General features: G+C 37.2%; 2 protein-coding genes across 3 annotated transcripts in view; both read right to left on the minus strand.

Annotated features, from left to right (window-relative positions):
* Positions 1-5,220: 5,220 nt before the first annotated feature.
* On the minus strand, positions 5,221-6,788 carry LOC133518148 (uncharacterized). The gene has a single exon (XM_061851745.1). The coding sequence runs from the start codon at positions 6,614-6,616 to the stop codon at positions 5,255-5,257; it is 1,362 nt and encodes a 453-aa protein (XP_061707729.1). The 5' UTR covers positions 6,617-6,788; the 3' UTR covers positions 5,221-5,254.
* Positions 6,789-7,608: 820 nt separating this feature from the next.
* The window catches only part of LOC133518138 (putative mediator of RNA polymerase II transcription subunit 26), a 42,025-nt gene continuing 25,234 nt past the window's right edge, over positions 7,609-24,399 (minus strand). The window contains exons 2-6 of one of the 2 annotated variants that reach the window (XM_061851722.1): positions 19,175-19,298; positions 10,909-11,112; positions 10,315-10,554; positions 9,476-9,685; positions 7,609-9,007 (exon numbers count right to left, since the gene is read on the minus strand). In XM_061851722.1, coding sequence (XP_061707706.1) covers positions 8,852-9,007; positions 9,476-9,685; positions 10,315-10,554; positions 10,909-11,112; positions 19,175-19,298 — 934 coding nt within the window. In that variant the 3' untranslated portion in view covers positions 7,609-8,851. Of the gene's footprint in view, positions 9,011-9,475; positions 9,686-10,314; positions 10,555-10,908; positions 11,113-19,174; positions 19,299-24,399 lie in introns of both variants that reach the window. The other variant, XM_061851720.1, reaches the window with a different exon arrangement.

A 24,399-nucleotide genomic window follows, 5' to 3' on the forward strand; every position in this document is an offset into this window, starting at 1 on the left:
AACTAGGGTACATATGCGGCTAGAGTAGAACGAATTACTACGAAAGTCAGTTAAGTTCTTCGTACGAAGGTTAGGATAACTAAAGTTACAGAAAATGTGTGTTACTTAATTTTAGGCCAAGTCGAAAATCATACAATTTCCTTCCTACGCAAATCGCATTTGGTAATTGACGAAGAGCAGGGTAACTATTATTGGGCTCAAATCAAAAGTGTATTAAAAGAGAAGAATTAAACAGCCAAAAAACATTAACAATACCAGCAGATGATGGGCTGATGCAGGCAAATATGAAAAACGGGTCAGTAAAAAGCTGCTACTGAATGTGTTAGGAAGAAGCTGCGTATCACTCCTATAGAAATAATCGTTTTTTTATCGTAGTTATCCTAAAAACCTTAGTTTGTTATCAATCGCATCAGATTTTTTCATTTGAAGCTTACAGTTTTTTTTTGTTACACCTCTTACTAGGGAATGCTCCCGTTAATGGGGAGAACCGGGAATTCCCGGTTCCGGTCCTGTATTTGTACGATGTCGTATAGAAAACTAGTACGATCTTAGCCGAAGCGTCGCACTTTCCCTTATTTTTAAATAATATCCATATACTATCTTTTTGAATCCTGATAAGCGACTTATCGCCAAAAATTTTATAAAATACTTAAGTTACGAGTAATTAAACTTTTTACTTAAGTAGATGACATTATTGAACTAAATATTATTCACATCACATTTATCAAAAATTTTATTTTTATAAGTAGTAGAAATTATACTATTAGACGAAAGATAAAAAAAAAGTTTCTATTATCGAGGAGTTGCGTTTAATAACTTATGTCTTAAATCATCGGTAGTTGTTGTTATAATTTATTTGATACATACGAATTTTAATGTTACAGAGCTTGCCCCATCCATACTTATTGTTATACTGTAGTGTTTATAAAGATACATTATATGGATATATACTCTTAGTTTATACTGTAGACTAGACCGTAATGAATAGAATAGCCTAGAAAAAGAATACGTTTTTAGGGTTCCGTAGCCAAATGGCAAAAAACGGAACCCTTATAGATTCGTCATGTCCGTCTGTCTGTCCGATTATGTCACAGCCACTTTTTTCCGAAACTATAATATAATAATAATAAACTATATAGCTATACAGTTCAAACTTGGTAAGTAGATGTATTCTATTAACCGCATTAAGATTTTTTCTTCTATTATATGCAGAGATCGGCGGGGGTGAGCTGCTTTTACGTCATTAATGTCATGTAGCTGTGTCTTGTAGATGTTAATATGGACATGGAGTATCCATATATAAATATTAAAAGAAAAGACAAGACTGAAATGATTAAACTAAAATTAAAATTCATTACAAAACGAGTGCTAAGCTTTTTTATTTATTGTAAATTTAATTTTATGTGCTATTGTAATAAATAACTATTTATCTCTATTTTCAATTTTTAATTTGTTTCGCCTTGAGTTTTATTTGAGCTTTATTTGTATATAGAAAAAGATCTTCCTACATCCACTGATGTGAGTCGAGTGAAATGGATATACAATATATTTATATTATTTAAGGAAGCTTGCTTTAATACCAGATGAAACTTTTTTTCTCACTTAAGCAGAAAGCTGTGCAAAATAGGTTAATCACATTCCGTAGATTGCGACGTGACGTGAAGGCAGCCGAAATAAAATAATTTAATTTATAATTATTAATTACAATTAATCGTTTATAATTATTTTATTTACTCAATATCATTAAATGACAAGGTATGTTCAAGTTGTGCAAAAACTGAAAACAGCTCACCCCCGCCGATCTCCGATTATATGCATTGAAAACGAGTTTATAATCCCTGATAGGTGGTCTTCACACTGACTGACTGAGATGCGGCTGCGGTATGCGAGCGAGACAGTGTATGCATGTCTATAGCGCTTTCTTGCTTGCACACCGTCGTCGCATCTGAATGTAGTAGAATGATAATAGTAATAGCGTAAATTTGGCCCAATGACGTTGAAAAATGAGTAAACGGAAGACGTGTATATAATTTAACCTTTCTTAAGGACAATATTATCGAGCCATTATTCTTATTCTGTGCAATAGTCGTAAGAGATTTTTTTTTAAGTTGGGGATATTAATATTAATCCCCAAATTATTCCAATATTATAATTTATTAAACTACCTCTTACAGGTTCGGTTTAAAACATTTCTTGTATCTACATCACCAACCAGCAATTAGTAATATATAATAGTTGCCACTAAAGATAACTAACTAACTAACTATTGTGGCGCAGTGATCCAAAGAGGGTCTTGGCCTCCAAAACGAGAGAATGCCTGTCCCGATCCTGTGCCACTTCCTGCCAGTTGTCGGCTTTGAGTTGGCACAGATCCGCCTGTACACTGTCGCTCCAGCGGTATCTGGGCCGACCCACTGGACGGCGACCAGTCGGTCGTCCCAAATAAGCTCTCTTAACACCTCGATCCTCACCCATCCTCAGTAAATGGCCGAACCAGCGAAGTCTGTGGCATTTCGTTTCGCCGATGATATTGGGTTCGGCCACTAACTCCTCGATTTCGGCATTCTTACGGATCCTCCAGGTGCCGTTGCACTAAAGATAAAGATTAGTTTATTATTCAAGTGGGCATATTACAATGCGCTTATGAACATCAAATAAAGCTACACCGGCTCTAACCCTACACCTCCGACCCGAGAAGACTTCCACATTGACTGATAGTGGATGTGGGCACGTCCAGGGCACATAGCCAATAAATATTTACATAAAAAACACGTTATAATGGAACACATTTAGTTCGATGAAATGACGTTTATAACTTTATAGCCCAATTTGCCTATTTTAAAATTTCCTCTGATGAGGTCTATAAATATCTATAAAGGGTCTAGCAAGCTAAGCTAAGAAGATTGGCCCCCGCAAGGGATTTGGTTGTAATTTGAGGTGCAGTAGTGGCAGGTCCTAAAAACACTGTATGCGTAATATCAGCCTTCGATCTTCTTTTGTTTCAGACTTATCCACGAAAATGTCAAAAAATCAAGGTAATTTTTAAACTGTTATTGCAGCTAAACCAAGCAAGCGAGAGCAACCAAATAAATTCAGAATTAAGGAGCATAAAATGGGGTTCATAATGCATATTTTTACAGACATTCATTTCCTTGAACTTGGATGAAAAAAATAATGTAATTTTTTTCTGCTCCATTTTTTTGCCACTTTTCGCGGAGACACAACTATCAAAAAAATTACGTGATAAGCCACATTTGTTAACTACGTATCCATTTAAAAACATTTTGAAAAATCATGGTGCGTCATATTAAAAAAAAAAAACAATTACGAACATAAAGTCGAAAATATTTGGGCTCCACATACCAGTGCAAATGTCTAAGGAGCTCTTTCTGAAATCCTTACCAGACGACATTTTTCTTACGGACGAAAATATTGCCCGTAAGAGAAGATGTGAATATTGTAGAATCGAATTTAGTTATACTTGGGACGATGAAGAGTATGACTCTGTAAAAATGGAAGAATTGTATTGTTCTGTTTGCTGTACCGAGTTATTTGTTAATATGGAATGGTAATAAAAAATGTTTTTGTCAATGACTTTACATCCAATACTTTTATGTACCCACTTCGTTTCTTATTTGCATATTTAAAAAAAAATTAAATAATACCTAAAGCAATCAATTTTTGCAGCGTTCTTTATCACTTTTTTAGTTCCATTTGTTTTGCATAAACATATATTACAACATTTACACCTTCTTTCAGATACATATTATTAAAATTGCATAAGAAATAGCTAGATAATGTGTCAATTAATTATTTCATAATGAACGAAAGAGGAAGTTATACTACAGACACATTTGCCACTAGATAGTAGGTACTACTCTATTGATATAATATGATATAGTAAACATATCTTCGTAATTGTTTTTTTTTTTGACATGACGCACCATGTATTTTCAAAATGTTTTTAAATGGACACGTAGTTAACAATTGTGGCTAATCAAGTAATTTTTTTGATAGTTGTGTCTCGGCGAGAAGTGGCAAAAAAATGGAGCAGAAAAAAAAAACTTAATTTTTTTCATCCAAGTTCAAGGAAATGAATGTCTGTAAAAATATGCATTATGAACCCCATTTTATGCTCCTTAATTCTGAATTTATTTGGTTGCTCTCGCTTGCTTGGTTTAGCTGCAATAACAGTTTAAAAATTACCTTGATTTTTTGACATTTTCGTGGATAAGTCTGAAACAAAAGAAGATCGAAGGCTGATATTACGCATACAGTGTTCTTAGGACCTGCCACTACTGCACCTCAAATTACAACCAAATCCCTTGCGGGGGCCAATCTTCTTAGCTTAGCTTGCTAGACCCTTTTTGCAAGTCCTAATCCTAATCAGCCAAAAATTTTTTTATTAATTTGACAAAATAACACCATACAGTAAAATACTATTAATATTATTATATGTATTTACAGATTTTTTAAAGTATAATCCAAAATAATTCCGTAATTATGATATAAAGCCGAAATCCACTTTAATGACTTTTGTTTATTTTTTAACCCCCAACGCAATTGACGCAATTACATTCGACGACAATGTCTGTCTGTGGCATTGTAGCTCTTCAACAGATGAGCTGATTTCGATCCGGTTTTTTTACGGGAAATCGAGTATTCTTATGGTGGTTATTGGCTATGTTTTATAGAAATCGATCCACCAGTTTGAAGAGTATCTGCTCTTTTCCGAAATGATAAGGTAAATTTTGCATAAAATGGCCATTGTTGGCATATAGACATAGCAGTTTTGAATTTAATAGTTACTTGCACAAGGTACAGTCAGCGTCAAGCCATACTAAGTATATGGTGTACAGAACTATTTGGCTACTTTGGTTGCTACAAAGTATTTGACGCTGACTGTACACCAGATCAGAGTGAAATTAATTTTAATTATTTAAAAATTAGACCAGTGTCCCCAAGTGCCCAAAACCATAGAAATAGAATTATAGAGATGTGTACGATAAGACGTAATATTTTTTTACTATGGAAAAATAGACAGATTTTGTTAGTCAAAATCCTCTTGTAATGACAAAAACAGAATAAACTTTTTATAATTTCTTTGACCTAGTTTAAACATGTTCTTATGATGTGGTTTTACTTATATATCTATCTCTACATATAAGGATTTATATTTGGTAGGTAAATTCCATATTTTTCTATTAATGAATAAAAAGCTTTAATTTGGAATATGTTATTACTTATCACCAAATCATTTCCTCAATTTCTTAAATAATAATTGAATACACCTAGTAATTATTAGTGATAATGCCATATATAGTACAAAAATGACAATTGCACTAATTGTGGGCACAAGAAGTGTTCTCATACTTATATTAATAGTTCCCGTTGCTATGTTACCTACTAAGAAATATATCAATCCATTCCAATTAACAATGCGCAGAATCTCCGGCAAATCAAAGTACAATTTATTTTCCGGATCCTGGAACAACACCTCAACAACATACATAAAGGTGCTTATACTTAAGAAAACTGCCTCTAGATATAAGCAATAACCTGCATTTGCTAAAGTTCTTGATGCAGGCCGGTATAAATGAATAATTTGGGATACAGCCCAAAGTAAAATAGACCCTAAAACCATTTTACATAGTAACCTAAATCTTGTGACAGATTTATTGTTTAACTCATTCTTTAAATGTGCGGTAAATAAATACATAGAGACATAACCGAGGCAAGACGATATGCCCTCACGATTTGCAGATAGCAAGGAACTGCGTGGTTCATCGCTAAACACCCAATCTTGTAAACTATACCATAATAATACTTCATGTACAAACATTGTCAATATGCTGAAGGATAATGCTCTGTTTGAACAGAACAAAAGAAATGTTGATAGAAATTTACAAACGGCTAAAGTAAAAAAGAAGTTCCAATGGACTCCATACTCAGTGACATGTTCTTGATAATCTAATTGTTTTACAGACCAAAATCTAGCAACACCCAGTAATAACAATACTGAAATTAACACAGCATTTCCATAGACAATACTTTTTAAGTTATCTTTTTTTAAATCTTTATGCACTATACCACTTATTAATACAAATAATCCAACGCCCGTGTCCATCAAACTATATCCAAAGCGCTCAGTTTTTGCTAAATATCTAGGAAAACATTTAAAATCCACAGCCAAAATACAGAAAACAGTTATAAGATATGTCAAAGCTCTGATGATACTCACTAAATGTAAATATTTCGTACCAAAACTATTTAATTTTCTAAATGACTGATCAATATAAATTTTAGAACAGTTCTTTACATATTCAAGTACCAACAAAAAGAAAACAATAAAGTTTAAATGTAGGAGATATTCTGTAAGTACTGTATGCACAGCGATAAGAGGTAAAACAATGACGGAAAACTCAAATAAGTACTGCTGCCAGCCTGGTCGTCGATGTCCAATACAGCAATATAGAGAGCACTGGATGGTGAAGAATATACTAAAGCATGTATGAAGCGCTGAGGATCCATGGTTGTTTTGCATTAACGACTCGTGGTATTGTTTATATTCAACATAGTTCAACTTTTCCACTTCACTTATGGATAATTGCGCCATTTCAATAAACTTGCACTAGATGGGTCTTGTTGTAAATATTATTCTATCTCTCTATCTATTTCCATACAATAATGCATGATAGTGAACTAAATAAAATAGCCGGCAATGAAGATAATCATGTCTCCTTCTATGTTCTTGTAAACATTTTGATACACTTATCACTTTCTGTCAGTGTTACCTGTCACTGTCAGCCGTCTACGTTCCATTCCACGATATGTCACGATGATAGAAAATATACTGTAAATATACTTGGATTACTCGTCCAAGTAAATATAGTTTACCAAGCCGTTACCGTTAGTAGAAAAAGGCGGCAAATTTAAAAAATGTAGACGCCATGTATTGTCCTCCCATACAAAATTTGAATCTCACGCCTTTTTCTACTGACAAAATGGGTTTGCCAGAGTATAACGTGCATCGAGTAAGATTTTCCTTAAGTAATGACCATTGGGCATGAGCCAATGGGCCCATATAACGTGACATGTTACAAAGTTGGACGCTAGATGGCGCTGTTCCATGACGTAAAAGTCCTGGGCTAAAACCGCGAAAATCGAAGTTCGTCAATTGCGGGCATTTTTCTCTGTCACTCTAATTACGTCATAGTGAGAGTAAAAGAGAAAGATCCCCGCAATTTGCAAATTTCGGTTGTAAGATTTTTCTTGGTCTTGCTTGCAAATCCTGCCGCCCCTAAACTGAGTCTTGAAAGGTGGTTAATGTCTTTCTAAACTAAATCATGCCCTGATTAATGTCTGTATATGTTAACTAAATCAGGCCTGTAAAGTTTTATGAATAAGGGGGTATACGTTTAGTATTCTTATTTGGGATATAATTCATAGATTTGTGGATGCCTTGATAGCTCATTAGAAGGGTGGCAAAGGAAGGATTCCCCGTTATAGGATTTACTGATTGCTATTGGGCTATTGACGACAAATATGTTCTTCTCCTGTCTTTGACATTTAAACTCTTGTTTTCAGGGGAATGTGGAAAAAAAGACGTTATTACAAAACATGTTTTTATTTTAAACCTTACATAAAGACTAGCTTAAACCTAATTTGTAACTTATTACGAACAAATACTTTATCGTACAGAAACATAAATAAGATTTAACCCTAGCAGTGATGTATCAATATCAACTGACGATTCTGCTGTACAAAATATTTAAAAAAAAAATTATAGGACATTATTACACAAATTTACTAAGTCCCACAGTAAGCTCAATAAGGCTTGTGTTGAGGGTACTTAGACAACGATATATATAATATATAAATATTTATAAATACTTAAATACATAGAAAACACCCATGACTCGGGAACAAATATCCATGCTCATCACACGAATAAATGCCCTTACCAGGATTTGAACCCGGGACCATCAGCTTCGTAGGCAGGGTCACTACCCACTAGGCCAAACCGGTCGTCTAAAATAATGGATACCTAGGAGATAGGGTGAAGTATTTATTTATGATGTGGCTAAGGCGATACTTAAAGTCTAATTACACATTGCAAACACAATATAGTCCCATCCCATTGGGTGAAATCCAGTCTTAACCAATGAAATCAGGTTATAATAGTTTTTACAACCTCCATGAGAGTACATAACATTGTAATTGTACCTGCCAACTTTTTTTTTCTATGGAATACGCACGTGTTACACTACAGTAAAATACCCTGTATCGCTGACGACGACGGCTGAGACGGAAGAATGTTTCATCAGCGATAAACGATACTTAGTCTGACCAAGGAAACCATAAAGTAGCTAGGACATTTAATAGCTTTTTATAACATGATAACCAAACGTAACGTTTTATGTTTCCACAAGCATCCTTAGAAGCTCTGGAAACCCTAATACTCGCCACCTACACAACACCCCCTACCTACGCAAGTACGCTGTAAATAGTAGTGTTATTGCTGTGGTCTTCTGTAAGATACTATTATCTGAGAGAGTGGCACAGTCGAGCAACAACTGGCCCCCAACTCTGATAAACTCAGTTCTAATATCTCCATTGACAATAAGACCAGCGATATTAGATGGCCTATCGCCAACATCGAAACGTCGAAAAACCCTATCTGCCTCTCTGCAGGCGCTCGAATTCGCAAGATTGATAGAGAGGCAGATAATATTTCGATCTGAATTTATCAGAGCATTCAAGACAGCTCACAATCAATTCAGCCTGTCTTCGTTTTACTAGCTATTATCCTGAGCTACTTTTTACAGCTAAGTTCTGGCCAGCAGGCGGTTTAGAAGTCGAAGTCGTAGGGGCGCTGCGGGCGCCTCTGGACTAGCGGGATGTTGACCTCCTCGGCGGAGCGGAACACTTGGGGCTGCTGCGGCCGCGGCGAGGGCCGCGCTTGCAGCTGCTGCAGCTGCTGCGGCGCCTGGCGGCGGGGGGCTTCCTGCTGGAACAACGGTGAACTTATTAAACGCTGATAGTCTGATTCCATTTACAACTTGACGATTGTCATTTATCCCCCTATTTTTAAACGTTTTCACAGTTGCTTGGTTAAGATATTTTCGGGCCGCCGCTTCCTCAAAATCAAGCATGATCAGTCATTACAGATTGGGATATATAAGTATTAAATTAACTGACAGGGATTTCAGCTAAGAAAAGAAACACATATTTTGGAACCAGTCGATTTCATAAGAAGACATGTATACTTTTTTTCTGGATATTCTTATTTTTATTTGCTTTGAGCCGCATTGAAATCTAAAATTGCCTCCTTATCGGTTTCATATTCAAACGATAGAGACGCAAATTACAAAATTCTGATTTACGCGGTAGGCCCTCTGAATTCATTCAGATTCAGAGCCATTCGTCCTTAGATCTGTATTCTGCTAGCCTTCATAATAAATCTAAGCGTTACCTCTTCCTCAGACTCCTCTTCGCCGTCATACCGGTCGTCCCTGTACACCTCCGCGGGGTAGTACCGGTCGGAGTACTTCAGGGACACGTTGGGCTTGCGCTGCACCTCCTCCTCGTTGATGGGCCGGTACAGGTACTCGTTCACGAAATGGTACTTCGAGGATTTCTGACAGATGTTGTCGTGGGTTGGCGGCATGCAGATCAGGTGGACCTGGAAAATGGTCAGTTAGGGATTTTGTATGTACATATATATAAGGATGGCACGTCTTGGCGAAGTCCTTGGTTTCACATCTCGTCTCAGTCTAGCTAGAGTTGGACTACGTTATTTTCTAAGTATGCGGTCCTATGGGATATGTATGCATTTGTAAACTACCAAGTAGGTGAAAAATTTATGATGATTAAAAGATGATCAAAAGTTTTGAGCGTCAGAATCATTGTATGGTAAATGATGTATCATCGTCCATACATGTTAACCGACTATGTTTTTGCAATTCGGTTTGCGAATAGTCGGTTTTCAAGTCCGACGTTGGCCAGTGGCCAGTTAGGAGTGCTCCTGTCCTCTTAGTACCTAAATGAGAACCTGCAATACAGATCTTGTCTCGCTTTATTTATTTATTTTCTTTCTTCTTGAATTCTTACTGTGGTTGGAGTTCCAGTTCCTGGCGTCTGGAAGTAAAATTAGTTTCATATCTTACTTCACTTAAATCGATATGTAACTGCGTCGAAATATCGGAAGCTCGATAAAAACAATATAAAAGGCAATCACGGTTTATATCCCGGTCGATTTAAGTGTAGTGAAACTAACCGTGAATCATTCAAAACTGTCATATATTATCTTACTTGATGGAATGTGAATCCCTCAGGGCAGATCCATGAGTGCTTGACGGCGTCCTGGCAGTAGTGGAACACTTCGCAGTTGAGCTCCTCATCGGCGTAGTACCCGGACTGCTTATTGCCGCAGTCGAACTTAGACTGCTGCAGCAGGGCTTGGAGACGGTCGGGCTCTTCCTTCTCTTCTTCGAGTTCTTCTTCTGCTTCTTGCTGCTGCTGGAGCCTTTGGCGTTGTTCTTGTTGCGGGTGCTAGAGACAAAAAGTTTATTATAGTGTAAAGTAAGGATGCTAATACGAATCATTTCGTATATTGACCCACCATTCCCTATCTCTATCGCACGTCCGTATTTTTATTGATGTATATCAATAAATGCAACAGTGCCTTATGACATTAAGTCAGTAAGTCCATGTGACGAAGGTTTACTTTTGTGCCATAAAGGTTAAATAAATAAATGTTGAAAAGTCCTCTTAAGTAAAGAATGAATGATATAGGATCTCCCGAGGTCTCTGCTTGTGTCCAACTATCTTAGATAGTAAAGGCGTGGGTCAAGGCTTCCCCCATAGGAGATCAATATTGACGTGGAAAACCACTAGCCAAATTACCTTGCGCTGAGGCGCGGGTCTTTGTTGCCTCTCTTCCTGATACTGCTGTTGCCGCTGCACGATGTATGCCTCCTGCTCTTGAGGCTGCTGTCTTTGTTGGTATCCAGCCAGCTCAGCTAAAGACGGCGTGGGTCTGAACCCAGTAGGAACAGTGTTTGAGAAGGCGCCGGGCGAGTAGGCGCGTGGCCGGAGATTCCGTGTTTCCTGGAAACGAAAGGGGTGTTGGTAAATAGAAATATAGGTACTTTTAGATTTTATGCTTAAGCTATTAACGTAACGCATTCGAGATTTAACTAGGAAATGTGCCTTGGAATTTGCTCTTCAAAAACTGCCAGGCGTTTTGTTCTATTTGAAGTTGAAAGCCCTTCTATAGGTACTTTAATTTCTTCTCGGAAACTGATATGGATACAAAAGGATAGATACAAAATTGCATAGTAGCAGTCAAGCAACAGATTATTCAAAACTAATTATAAGGGCCTTATATTTATGATAATTTATCTTTAATTTCGATCGTGATTTCCCTTTATCGGCGACAATTCATTTGACAATTTTTGTTTCATCCTATTCTTCTATATCACTCTGTTGTGTTCATAGATTGTTACCATTTATAGAACCTATTATTATGAGTACCATAACTTTTATTTTTTCAAAAATAATTGTTTAAATGTCTACTATTTATAATAACTATAATATAAACTAACTAAATGAAAAGTCCCCCGGGTCTGTCCCCTGCGGAAGGGTGCCCATAAGGTTGGCTACGTTCTCACGTTGAATGCCGATGCCTATTCTTTGGCCTAGGAATGGGCCAGCCCTAGGGTCACCCGTAGTTTCAAGCAGTTAAAAAAAAAATCTGGTTAAAGATATGGACGTCGTTGCTCCACGGCCCTAAGGTCTCTACTGCCAACGCCGAAAATATGTGGTTGTTGGAGAGACCAGCTTATTTGCGGCGCTTGAGAGCTTCAGCCACGAAGTGACGTGACGGCTAGATGGACGGTGCTAGGGTGTCCACACATGTGTCATCCCGGATGAGCGGCCGTCCCATTAGTATGACATAGGTATACATAGGTATTTTGAGCCAAGCACTCACTTTTGTTGCAGACTGTACATACTTTATTGGATTTTAACTTGCCGCAAAACTAAGTGGCGAGTCAGGTCATAATGCCATCTCTTTCACTCTTGGTTCGTCTTAACAAGGGTAAGGGAGATGGCATTTTCATCTAAGTCACCAATTAGTTATGCGGTAAGTATAGTATCAACGTCATCGAAACGTCGTGTCAGTAAGCTATAAAAACATTGCGATGGAGTGGATTGTTAAGTTGAGATTACAAATGCCAAGCGTGATACTTATAATGCGTTTATAAAATTAATCAACACCAATTGCAAATCCTTTCGAAACGTTTAATAGGCATTTTTATAGGTAATTTCAAATTCTTGTAATCGTGTGAGCCAATGCCTAATAATTTCCTGCTATTGCACAAAACCGGGCGACTAAATATAAGGAATTTTTAACTTTCATTTATGATTGTTATCATTGAATTATTAGGTAAGTACTTACGTTATGTTTGTATCACACTCGTATCTTATATTGTAATTTTAAATATTTATATTAATAATAAAAAAATAAGAAGTCCCTTTTGTGGAATTTCGCCTGCGCTGCGGCACCTATAAAATTAGTGTGTAGGTATATTTATGAACTCTGATGTTCAGAATACGAAAGGCCAGAAAGTAAAAAAGAGTCCTGTACCAGTGGTTCCCAAAGCTAACTGTGCTCCGATCCGACCCATCTAACAAAAACTGCTAAATAGCGGGACCCTCCTCTTGGCCGTCTTAAACAGGGAGCAAGATTATTAGTACCGGCTGTTAACCCTATCAGTCGGCCATCGGCATGTTGTTTTATCATTTAGGACCCACTCAAATTTCGCTCGCGACTCACCAATGGGTCGCGACGTATAGTCGCAATGGGTCGCGACCTGTTTGGGAAACGCTACCCTAGACCGAATTTACGTGCTCCAGCTGTAGCACGGTTATATTTTTATCACTTGTCACTATGTCTGTCACTTTCGCACATACGTACTTGTTAGAACGTGACAGGCATAGAGACAGGTGATAAAATGCGAGGAAGGTCTAAAATAATATTGCAAATTTGCTTTTGCTAAATATTGCAAATTATAAAAATAGTTTATAATTTGCAATATTTAGCAAAATTTGGATCCCATAATAATTGGTAAGTTACTCAACTGCTGTTAAAAGACGACTCAAGTCGAAAACATCACGTGATCACCAGTCAGTGTTGGAAGCCTCGGCCCGGACCAGCACCGTTTTAGTGTGAATCATCCTTAAACCTACTGCTTCTGCTTTTTTCTGCAGTTAACGCTTTCTATATGCAACTTGATCGTGAAATCTAACCAAATCAAATACATACATACACTGCATCCAAAGCCAATAACTTTCCATCTACTCAAAGTTCCTCAATACCTCCGCAACACTCGTGTTATATAATTCCTATAATAATTACCGCCAATGAGTAACAGGTCCGACAATGTTACAAGCTGATGCATAATACGTACGCGGTCGTGCGAGACGACGTAATTATATCACAAGTTTGTCGTTTGTAACGCGATATGTCGTCCGGCACGTGTTTCCCTCTTCCTAACTACTGACTACCAAGGCATCAATCATTTTTGCGTCTTCCAATTCACATAAGGCTTCTACACATGCAACAATTACCATGCGATTTTAGTTAATTGCTGGCTATGCAGGAGCAACGAATTCAATTCATCGATCCAATACCGCATCATCATAATCATTCTTTTAAAATTATGGTTTCAGTCCAATATTATGGACTGGGATGAGCTATTTCGCCAGTATATCAAGGTATTAGGAGCTTTGACAGACAAAACACAAGACGAAATGCAAAACGATGCGAGACGATGTGCAAATAAATGATTATGATATGATATGATATGATATGATTATGATAGCTGGACTTTACAAGAAGCACATGGACTACCAGCCGTTGACTGAAATGGTGGTTAACCTTTTGCACGCTTTGGGTCATAAACACAAACATCACTGAAACGCCAAGCTCCCGGGCGCAAGGGAGCTAATGTAAACCTTACTTGATAGTGTGAAGATTAATTTGACAGCGTCCGCCATGACACCTATAGTTGTCCTTGGCGATGTGGGCACGACTAGTAACGACGCCTTTAGGGGTTCTTGGCGTTCAAAGGATTAAACGCGTTTCAAGATTAATTCTCCATTCACTGCATACTACCACATTAGTTTACCGTATAATAAGCTATCGATCGACTTTAAACAATATTAATGAGGAAAGATGGCGCTCGAACCGGAAGACCACCAATACCGAAATGTTATTGGAAATCGCAATTGATTAGCGTTTGGAGAGGCCATAAGCTTAACGAGGTATCCAGGGGTCGTAAAATATTCAGGGATAGTTAGCTGTAATGTAGTAAAAGAAACTGGAGTGCTAAAGAGCCACATATGCTGATTTCATCTGTCTAAAATATAAGTAGTACAGCCCCAATTGCACTTCAAAACAAAAGAGTGGTTGACAACCCTTGGTGTAGGATAATGGACGAAGATCATTTGTTGACAGGACACATTACACTGGAATAAGATGCTATGGGACATATTTTTGAGTAAGATGTGTACACCCATATTTTTACACTTGACTGTACATTCATTAATGGCTCGATCATTTGGCTTCCTGACCCGGAATTAGAAATATTGGTTCACGTTAAGTAATACCTAATTATTTGCTTTCAATTGTAAAAAAAGTAGTTCAATACTCAATACAGTAAGTGTTGATTAAGCATAACAATATTATCAATTCCGTTATGTAATAGTTACATTAAGTTCAAATTTAACGACAGGTACCAATAACTAGTTTTTAATAAGTCCACCTTTTTACGATGGTCGACCTTCACTTAGTAATAATAGATTCACGTTCAGTCCCTTCACGTAATAGTAGATTTTTAACCAAGGGATGGATGTCACCCATTTCAGACGATTTAGTTAAATAGTCCGAGACTGAAATGGTGCCTTTGAGCTAACTTTTTATTTCGAATACGAGGAAAGTAAAATACACGTGCATTTAAAAAACACGGCTAAATATAAACTTCAGAGAAGGGTTCTGGAGGGTACTTTCAATTAACAATTTAGGTAAAAATATAGTTATTTATGGAATGGAGAGTTTAATCATCAGAATGGAAACTGTACAAAGTATACAACAAATCAATTTAAAACCAAAATTGTAATTGCTTATAGTAAAAATGAAAAAAATCTACTTGGAAAGTACAGTCCTCTAGAGCATAAACGTATCATTTACTGCACTTTTTAGAACAACAACGACCAACTTTCAGATCATGAGAAATGAAAAACAAAATACGTACTTGCTTCTATTCAAGCTCTAATTCTTTATCTGTAGTCGTTCCTTCTTTCATGTCTGAAGATAATAATCATCGAGCTACTTTCTGGATTGTATCTACTTATAGGGGTTATCACATCTATCCTTTTCAGGACATTCACTGAGAACGATAGAGAAAGGTTAGGTATCTTTATTTTTTCTAGGTAGGTTTAGTTTTAGTAGTTTATTTTATAAGTAGTCATAATTTAATTTTATTCAAAATATATCATTGCTCATCTTATAAAAAAAAAAAACAGAGAAAGGTCGTCGTATGTTGTTTCACTCTGTACCTTTTAGCATTATCAAACTTCACTTGATTTTTCTCTAATCCAGCTTTTTTTTAAATGTAATAGTCAGCAAAAGAGCAGACGACCCGCCTGATGGGAAGCGGTCATCGTTGCCCATGAACATAAGCAACATCACAGGAGAATACCCGCTTCTTGAAGAATCCCATGTTGTAGCGCAAACGAAATACCTCTGTAGGGCTAAAAGATGGTCGGCTCTTTATCATGTCACCACGCCTGTCACGTTCCAACACGTAGGTATGTAAGTGCGAAAGTGACAAGTGATAAAAATGGAATCATGCTGCCACCGCAGGAGGCAACTCATTCCACATTCTGGACGTTCTGGGACAAAACGAGCGAGATGTCCGCTTATTTTTGGAGTGCCATGTATCTAAAAAGTGAGGATGAGCTTTGCTCCTTTGGCGGGAGGTGCGGTGATAAAATTGAATCGATCATTTGGAATATGCTTTGTGTATACGTATTATCATCGACTGAAATAATACTCACAAAAAATAAACACTTAGGTACAAACAAAACTGAGGCGATCACATACAGCATCAATATATAATTGAGTTTATCGATGTATTAAATTCTGCCCGCAAAATTCTAATGTCTGGTCATAAAACTTCTTGTTCTTCTTGACCTGATTAGTCAACCACCTTATAGTCAGCAAGGAGGTTTGAGGTTTATTGAATAGGTTAGTCAATAGTTTACAGAGATTGCAATAAGTGACGATAGGCCATAAACACCTCGTAAAAATTGCAATAAACAGTTTCATCAAATAACACAAAGTGTCATTCATCAGTACGATCCTAAGCTAATTTCGCTACTAGCATAAGTAAACAACGGCTAAGTATATTACGGAACGCAGGCGCGTTGTTTTCTCACGCGTTTGCGCAAACTTATGTAAGAACTGGATCATACGCCGGCGTAAATCTTTTATTAACTTGCCTCGCGTATCCTGTTTTAAAGCATGATACTAAATAATATTCAGAATATAGGCATCTAAGTCGTCTATGTGGTTAAAGATGATGAAACAAACAATAGAATAGAATAGAATAGAATAGAATAATTTTTATTCGTAGACACAAACAAGACACATTAAATTACATGATATAACAAAAACAAAGGAAGTATAAAGTGCCACGAAATGGCCTCATCTCAGCATGTTGCTGGTGGCTTCCAGCGCTGATCTTCCGATGAGACCATCAAGTGAGAAAAATCACGAAAGGTAAGCATCGTAAACATAACACTGTATCGGTCAGGTCCAACCATACCTTGGCTGAACATTACAGCTGCATACGCAACAAGCGCCAACGGTAGCTACACGAACTAAAAGGCAATGACAGATTTGCATAGGTATCTATGTTAAAGTGAGACAGCATCAGAGTGTGAATGCGCTACCATAAACGTGAATTTCTTATGAATATATGACGTTTATAGTGGCATTGCCACACTTTGTCACTGCCATGTCCATGCAGCTTAGCCCCCAAGCCTTGACAAAACCTAACGAACTCTAACCAGAGGGTATGACGCTTAGAGTAGCGTCTAAGCCTTAGACGGACTCTATGGTCTCCTTACCTATCTTACCTATCTTTTTAGTTCTTTAGAAATTTATAGAAAAATACCTCATATTTTCAAATGACTTCGTATCAGAAACTTAAAAAAAAGATTGTGGTTTTATGGTCAATTTTGCTCACTGACCCATATCACTACGGTCTAGCACGCACAACTACGTCGGCTTTCCCGCCAAAAATTGTCAATATGGCGTCACTTTCGCGTTCAGAAATCGATTGAAAAAGGATGATTAAAAAATAATGAGTTGCTCTCTACTTTCACTGGTGCTAGGCCGTTGAACTGAAAGAAAAAAAATGCACCGGTGTTTTTGGTCACGATCTACCTATTTGCCGGGAAAACGGATAATTTGTTTAATGCTTGTATTGAACATCGAACACGTCCGTCCATGTAAATTGTAAACGGATACCGCACGAGTTTCTTGAACTAATCTCGTTGGAGAGTGCAAATAACTTGGATATTGGTACGTAATCTTGGTATTGGTACGTCTGCACAGAAGTTTACTTTCATACCATCCCTTTCAGTTAAACGCACTATATCTAATTATGGGCAAAATAGTTTTTTGTGTCGCGCAATTCGTAACTTGAATAATTTGTCGAAGGATCTAGATTATGGAAGGTAGACGCAAGGAACAGAATCTCCATTTACCAAAAAGTGTCCGACAAAAAACAATAAATATGTGGTGCTACAATACCTAGAATACTTGAGAAAAAAATCTAATCATAGACAGCGTACTTCACTCCGTCAATAACGCCTAGGTGTAAGGCGCAATGTATAGTCAATCAGTGCTTCTAAATAACATGTTGCAGGTAAAAAACCAGACATCTTTACATTTTAAAGGTGATTGTTGTAGATATGATTAGAGTTTGCCACTACTGGCCGTTAGGTAGATAGGTTCTTGCCCTGACTTTTTTTTTTTCAATTTATCCTAACTTTTCTAACTTTGGTATTTGCAACTATTCTATCCATTCTACCTCAATTAGTATTTACAGTCTCGTGCTATCACATATCGAAATCATTGCCATATCTTCCAAATCTCCAATACTCGTAACAAACAACCTATTAGCGTTTAATTGGTTTCGAATAACTTCCTTTTATCCGATGGACAGCATCGAAAGTAAACCCAAGGTGGGTCTTTGTTACGTACCAAGCAAAATTAGCCACTTTGCCTGTTTTATAAGCTTTTATCGGTAACACAAGGACTATTTTCGCGAAACTGTATCGATATCGCTCCAAATCTGAAAGCTTGAACACACCTGTCTTCGCCATGGCGCAATATATTGCTTTTTAAAAACAAAAGAGTAGACCATCGAGATAGTTCCAGCCATTCTGGGCCTAAATTTAATCGTGCTAGAGTTTAAAACTGGAGCAAACGTTTATCAATTTATACGTTTAAGATCTAAGATGTGATACAGTGGCTGATCCTATCTATGGAGTTATATGTAACGCTGGAGACGGAGACGGGACTTCCGGTTGGGGATGTGTTTAACATGTAGGTTGTACTTAATTAGGAATATTAGTTGAATTGAAGAGATAATAAGCTAGATGAGCTCTAGGATACGGTGATTTGCAGAACGCTATTGCTTTGAACAACTACGTCTACTTAGGTAGTTCAAGTAAGACTAATCCGTGCACTAGATTTTTCACTGTCCTCGAAATGGAGGAAGTTTCCATTCGTCAGGAGCTTTGTTTTAACTCAGCCAGGCAATGAAAAGGTGGCTAATATTACCTATGTTTATGTTTAGCTTTGTATCTAGTTATTTTTCCTCGTTTCTCGTCGACGCGCGGCTGGAGCTGGACGGCATTAGAAAATTATTTTTGTTTTAAAGAGTTTTAACAGTTACTCCCATTTTAATCCATGGAACTCATGAAGGAATTCATGGAACTCTTTAGAGAGAGACGCACTGTCAGTCGTAGCCAGAGTACGAATCATAAACTGCGAAATAGTAGTAAACGGAGTACATGGAGTGGAGTAACATACCTCCTGGTCCAGAGCGACTTCGTCTTCTTCTTCGTCCTCAATGCCCATGTCGGGCACGTGATCCTCCTCCTCGGCGGCGTGCGCGCGCGCCGCCAGCGCTACCAACGCCAGGAATAAACACCATCTGCAACCAAGGAAATTATCTATAAGCACAATGGTTATATATAAGGCCATATTTTATGGTTAAGGACATTTGCTAGTTCTGTCTTACAGAAAACAGCTCCAACAGCTCCATCTACTTAATGTCTTGAAGCAAAAAGTCCAATAGGTTTTGGCTTGCCCAGCTAACATGTTTCACGACGTGCCGCCACTAATGGCCATCGACACTAATCAGATCTAATAGAGAAACAAACCGACTCTTAACGCAGGTATGTCTGTCATGGCCCATTCACTCCATACATATGGATAATGTACCTAATGATTCTACCATTGCTAAGTAACATAAAACTTTATTTGCCTTCTTTCATAAAAAATCTTAATAAAAATTTAAGTCATAAAGGTCAAAGGCCAGGATGTAAATTTTGTACTACTAGATCTCAGAAGAGATTATTTTTAAGAGATTAATTACGTAACGTCTTCGTCAGATTTCTTCCTTGCCAATAACACCCTACACGCATGATGTCATCTGCCATGCCCTTATGCAGTTCAGACCCGGTATATTAAACAACCATACCCAAATACAACCGTAACCATTCATTACGATCTCATAAAAAGCGGTTACTTAACAACAAAATAATCAACCGAAATGTCAACGGGCAGCGAATTACGCACTCAAACCATACATGAAGAAACGAATTTGTAGGCCAGCAGGTGACAGCGGCCGAATTACCATTGCCGTTGGGAAAACCAGGGCCCAACTTTATCTGTACCTGATTAAAGGCGAAAATCCTGTTTTTATCAATTACCCAAGAGCATGGGTGTCTGCCTCAGGCAAGATTGACGTATATCAAGAAGGGCTTTTGCTTATTTAATGCTTTAAGTTATATGTGCTGTTTTGGAACAGTGGAAGCAATGTGAGGTGTTACTCCGTTGCGCCAATGCTCCAGGGCGCGGCATACAAGTATTTATGGAGTCATAATTACTTCGAAGAAAGCTGAAAATTGGGTTGTTTATTGATAACAATTTCTTACGTAACCGTCTTTTTTGCTAACACTCAATAGGTGTTCTAGTAGAAATAATTTCTAAACTGAACATTCTAGTGCTTTCTCCGTCAAAAGCATTGACTCGTGAAATAGAAACTTGCGTATTGGCAGTCCGTTGCGCAGGTCTTTAACAGTAATATCGTCTGGTATCTGGCCCGTGACCAAAGATTGAAATAATCTGGTTGGCACATTTTGGTATTATATAGTTTATTTTTAATCGATGAATGGAATTGTGTTTGATAATCGACCTGAGAAATGATTCAGAAGACACGGTTCAGCAAACAATCATTATTTTGTTATTATTATGAACTGTTCTAAATTCCAAGCATACTTGGGTCAAAAATATTCGCGGAAATGGCGTCTTTCTCGTAGACATTATGAAAGTTAACGATTTAAGTACATTTTACTTAGGCTTTCTTTCATCATACATATTTTAAGACACAAAAAGTTTGCGAATACCTAAAATGGTCTAGCAAGAAGATTAGGTAGGCTTTAAAGCGCGTTTGTTTTATGATGTCCACAGGAAAGGCGCATAACCTTAACTAGACTAAAAAAGTTTTTGACCCACCTACTTTCCTGGTCGTTAAGGTATTATGATTATGAATAATATCTTGATTTAATTCATAATATTTATTAAAATGATGCAAAGAGTAGGTACATTTTGCGTTCTTTCAGGAAGATTTTAGACACTTTATAACATCGCGGTCTTCATATGTTTTATGGTTTTAAAGGGTCGGCAACGCGCATGTAACACCTCTGGAGTTGCAGGCGTCCATAGGCTGCGGTGACTGCTTACCATCAGGCGGGCAGTATGCTTGTTTGCCACCGTCGTGGTATAAAAAAAAAGTACTAAAAGATTTTTTTCTGATTAGCAATGATACTAACAACTACATATTCCCTAACATTCGTATTCGCATTCAGACATTTGGATTCGCATTCAGATTCGCGAATGTGGAGAATGCGACATTCGCGACATCCCTGGTCGAAACACGATCACTATAGATTGTTTACAAATCTCACAAAATTCAACCAATGTAGGTTAATTCCACAACAATATTGACTAGTGCGATGTTGTAGTGTGATAAAATGGGATCTTCTTATTGAGGATAATAAGAGCTTATTTTCCTCAATAAAAAAGATAAATTTGATGGCAACAGTTAAAATCTGATTGCTACCGGTAAAAATAGAAAACAAAGTAAAGGTTAACTTCACAAGAGACAAAAACATTGCGAGACGGTGTGTCACAAATGTCACAACAATTTTCGCGACAGACACGACGTTTTTTAGACAGTTTCGTCGAAACAAAAGTTTATTAGTAAATGTCAAGAGTTTTAAGAGAACATGTACTTGTAGATAGTCCAAAGATTACTTGATTTGTCTTTAAGTTATCGCATTTTTTTATTTTTCATCACACTCGAAAAAGATCTTATTTCATGCAGATCTATTGAAGGACAAAGGCCTATATTGTTCCCACGGGAGTTACGAATTGTGAAAAGAAAGCCATAACTCCCAACGGAGTTATAGCTTTCTTTAATAGTGTCACTAATTCATACGAACCAACTAGGTATATATGGGTTTTACTTTTAAAATACTGAATATTGTAATTTATTTTCTTGTTTATGTTAAAAAAATATTTAATTTAATTGTTTAATAGTTCTTTAAAATATTTTTACACCATTTTCAGTCGTGGCTGAATGCCGGATAGGTCTGTGCCTTCGATGCCTAGCCTGTCAACGAATGACAATATGGTGGACGAATGTTTGAAATTTTACCGTATTTATTAAGAATTATTTCGCTTCTTTAGTTTTTTTCTTTGCAAGTATGATGAAAAACATTGCAACTAGGGAGGTAAGTGAAATTTTGCAAACGAGGTCTGATGCAGCAGCAGGCTGGAGTGCAATAAATACTCGAGTTTACAATATTCTTACCCCCGGAGTTGTGTCGTTAATATACTATTAACAAAACATTTAGGTTTACAGTTAACTTTATAAACGAAACCGGGTGGATTCGTGAGTGCAATCGAGCAATACATTATTCTTTATTACACATTTCGAATCACAACAACTGATATCTATAGGTGGATTTATCGCTAAAGAGCGATCTCTTCCAGACAACCATTAGGGAGTGGTCAAACTTTATACTCTGTATCTTTAGGTATTACCCCTAGTGTAAATAAATTCGATTTTGAAACGTGACGTACGCGTTTGCGTTTAGTCTCATTTTGTATTGGATTTAGAAAGAGCGCGCCAAGCGGGACGTTTTGGAAACTCAAAATCCTATACAAAATGAGACTTAACGCAACCGCGTTCGTCACGTTATGATGTCGATAAAATTTACACTGGGATACAGGTTATAGGTGTAAATCATTTCGATTGACAACTTTGGTATCTTCCGATCTTACCTAATTAAATTTTGTAGCTACATACCTACTACTCTTTGTATAAGGTTCTTAGATAAGAGCCATAAGACATTAGACGTAGAAGTTATCTAACTTATCTGCCTCCTAATGTCGAAGCATTAATCCTAATAGTCTAATGAGGCAATGACACAAAAACTGTTCACAGCATCGCTAACATGATTTAAAATGTAATTAGCAAACAATCGATGCTGATAGTTTCTTAATCCTTGGGCGAGCCAAGCCTTCACAATGCCCACGGAGCTGCCTACGATCTTTTGTACAATGTAAAAGTAGATTTACTAAGGGGGGACCTCAGCTCAGTTCTTCATACAAACGTAGTTACGCTCTCATTTTAGCGACTAGCAGTTAGATTGCTCTGAAACTGCGCACTTACAATAGGATAAGATATATCTAGTCCTGTAATTAGTTTATGTAGCTTCAGTAGCCCTAGTGTAAATAAATTCGATTTCGAAACGTGACGTACGCGTTTGCGTTTAGTCTCATTTTGTATTGGATTTAAAAAGAGCGCGCCAAGCGGGACGTTTTGGAAACTCAAAATCCTATAAAAAATGAGACTTAAGGCAAACGCGTTCGTCACGTTATGATGTCGATCAAATTTACACTAGGGGTACAGTTCTCCATACAAACGTAGTTACGCTCTCATTTTAACGACTAGTTAGATTGCTCTGAAACTTTGCACTTACAGTAGGATCAGATATATCTAGTCCTGTAATTAGTTTATGTAGCTTCAGATATCATAGTTAAAACAATGCAGCGAATTTAAGTTTTTCATACAAAGTTTTTGCTGTTTCGTTTGTTTTATAAATTGGAGCTATATGAACTAATTACACTACTAGATATACCTCATGTAATTGTATGTGCAAAGTTTCATTACAATCCAACACCTAGTTTTAAAATGAGAATGAAACTCCGTTTGTATGGGTAGGTGAAATTCGGCCGAGCTTGCCGGGGAGTCTTAAATAAATAAATAAATATTATAGTACATTATTACACAAATTGACTAAGTCCCACAGTAAGCTCAATAAGGCTTGTGTTGAGGGTACTTAGATAACGATATATATAATATATAAATATTTATAAATACTTAAATACATAGAAAACACAAACAAATATCCATGCTCATCACACGAATAAATGCCCTTACCAGGATTTGAACCCGGGACTATCGACTTCGTAGGCAGGGTCACTACCCACTAGGCCAGACTGGTCGTCGTCTTAAAGCGTATTGGTCGTACAGTCAGCATCAAAAGTAGCGGATCAAATAAGGTTTCATAAGTATCTACCATTCTGTAACAGCTTAACAAAAAGTGATGTCTTTAATATAGAGCAACAAGGACTGTAAAGTGGCTGATAGACGGGCGAGTAAGTTCGCGAACTTATGGCTCGACGACTTTTTTCGCTTGTAAAGTACGCGTACTTAGGCTCACACACGAGCGAAAAAGGTCGTCGAGCTGTAAGTTCGCGAACTTACTCGCACGTCTATCCGGGACTTTAAAGATATACTTTTGAGCGTGCATTTTAGAAATTTATCTATATTTGGAAAAGTTATCCGGAATATCAGATACTTTTGGTGCGTTGTTTCATCCGTTACTTTTGATGCTGACTGTACTTAGTACAACTATCATCAATGTAGCTTAGGTGGCCTAGACCAGGGCCGGATTTAG

This window comes from Cydia pomonella, chromosome 5 (assembly GCF_033807575.1).
Source record: "Cydia pomonella isolate Wapato2018A chromosome 5, ilCydPomo1, whole genome shotgun sequence".
In the NCBI taxonomy this organism is placed as follows: domain Eukaryota; kingdom Metazoa; phylum Arthropoda; class Insecta; order Lepidoptera; family Tortricidae; genus Cydia; species Cydia pomonella.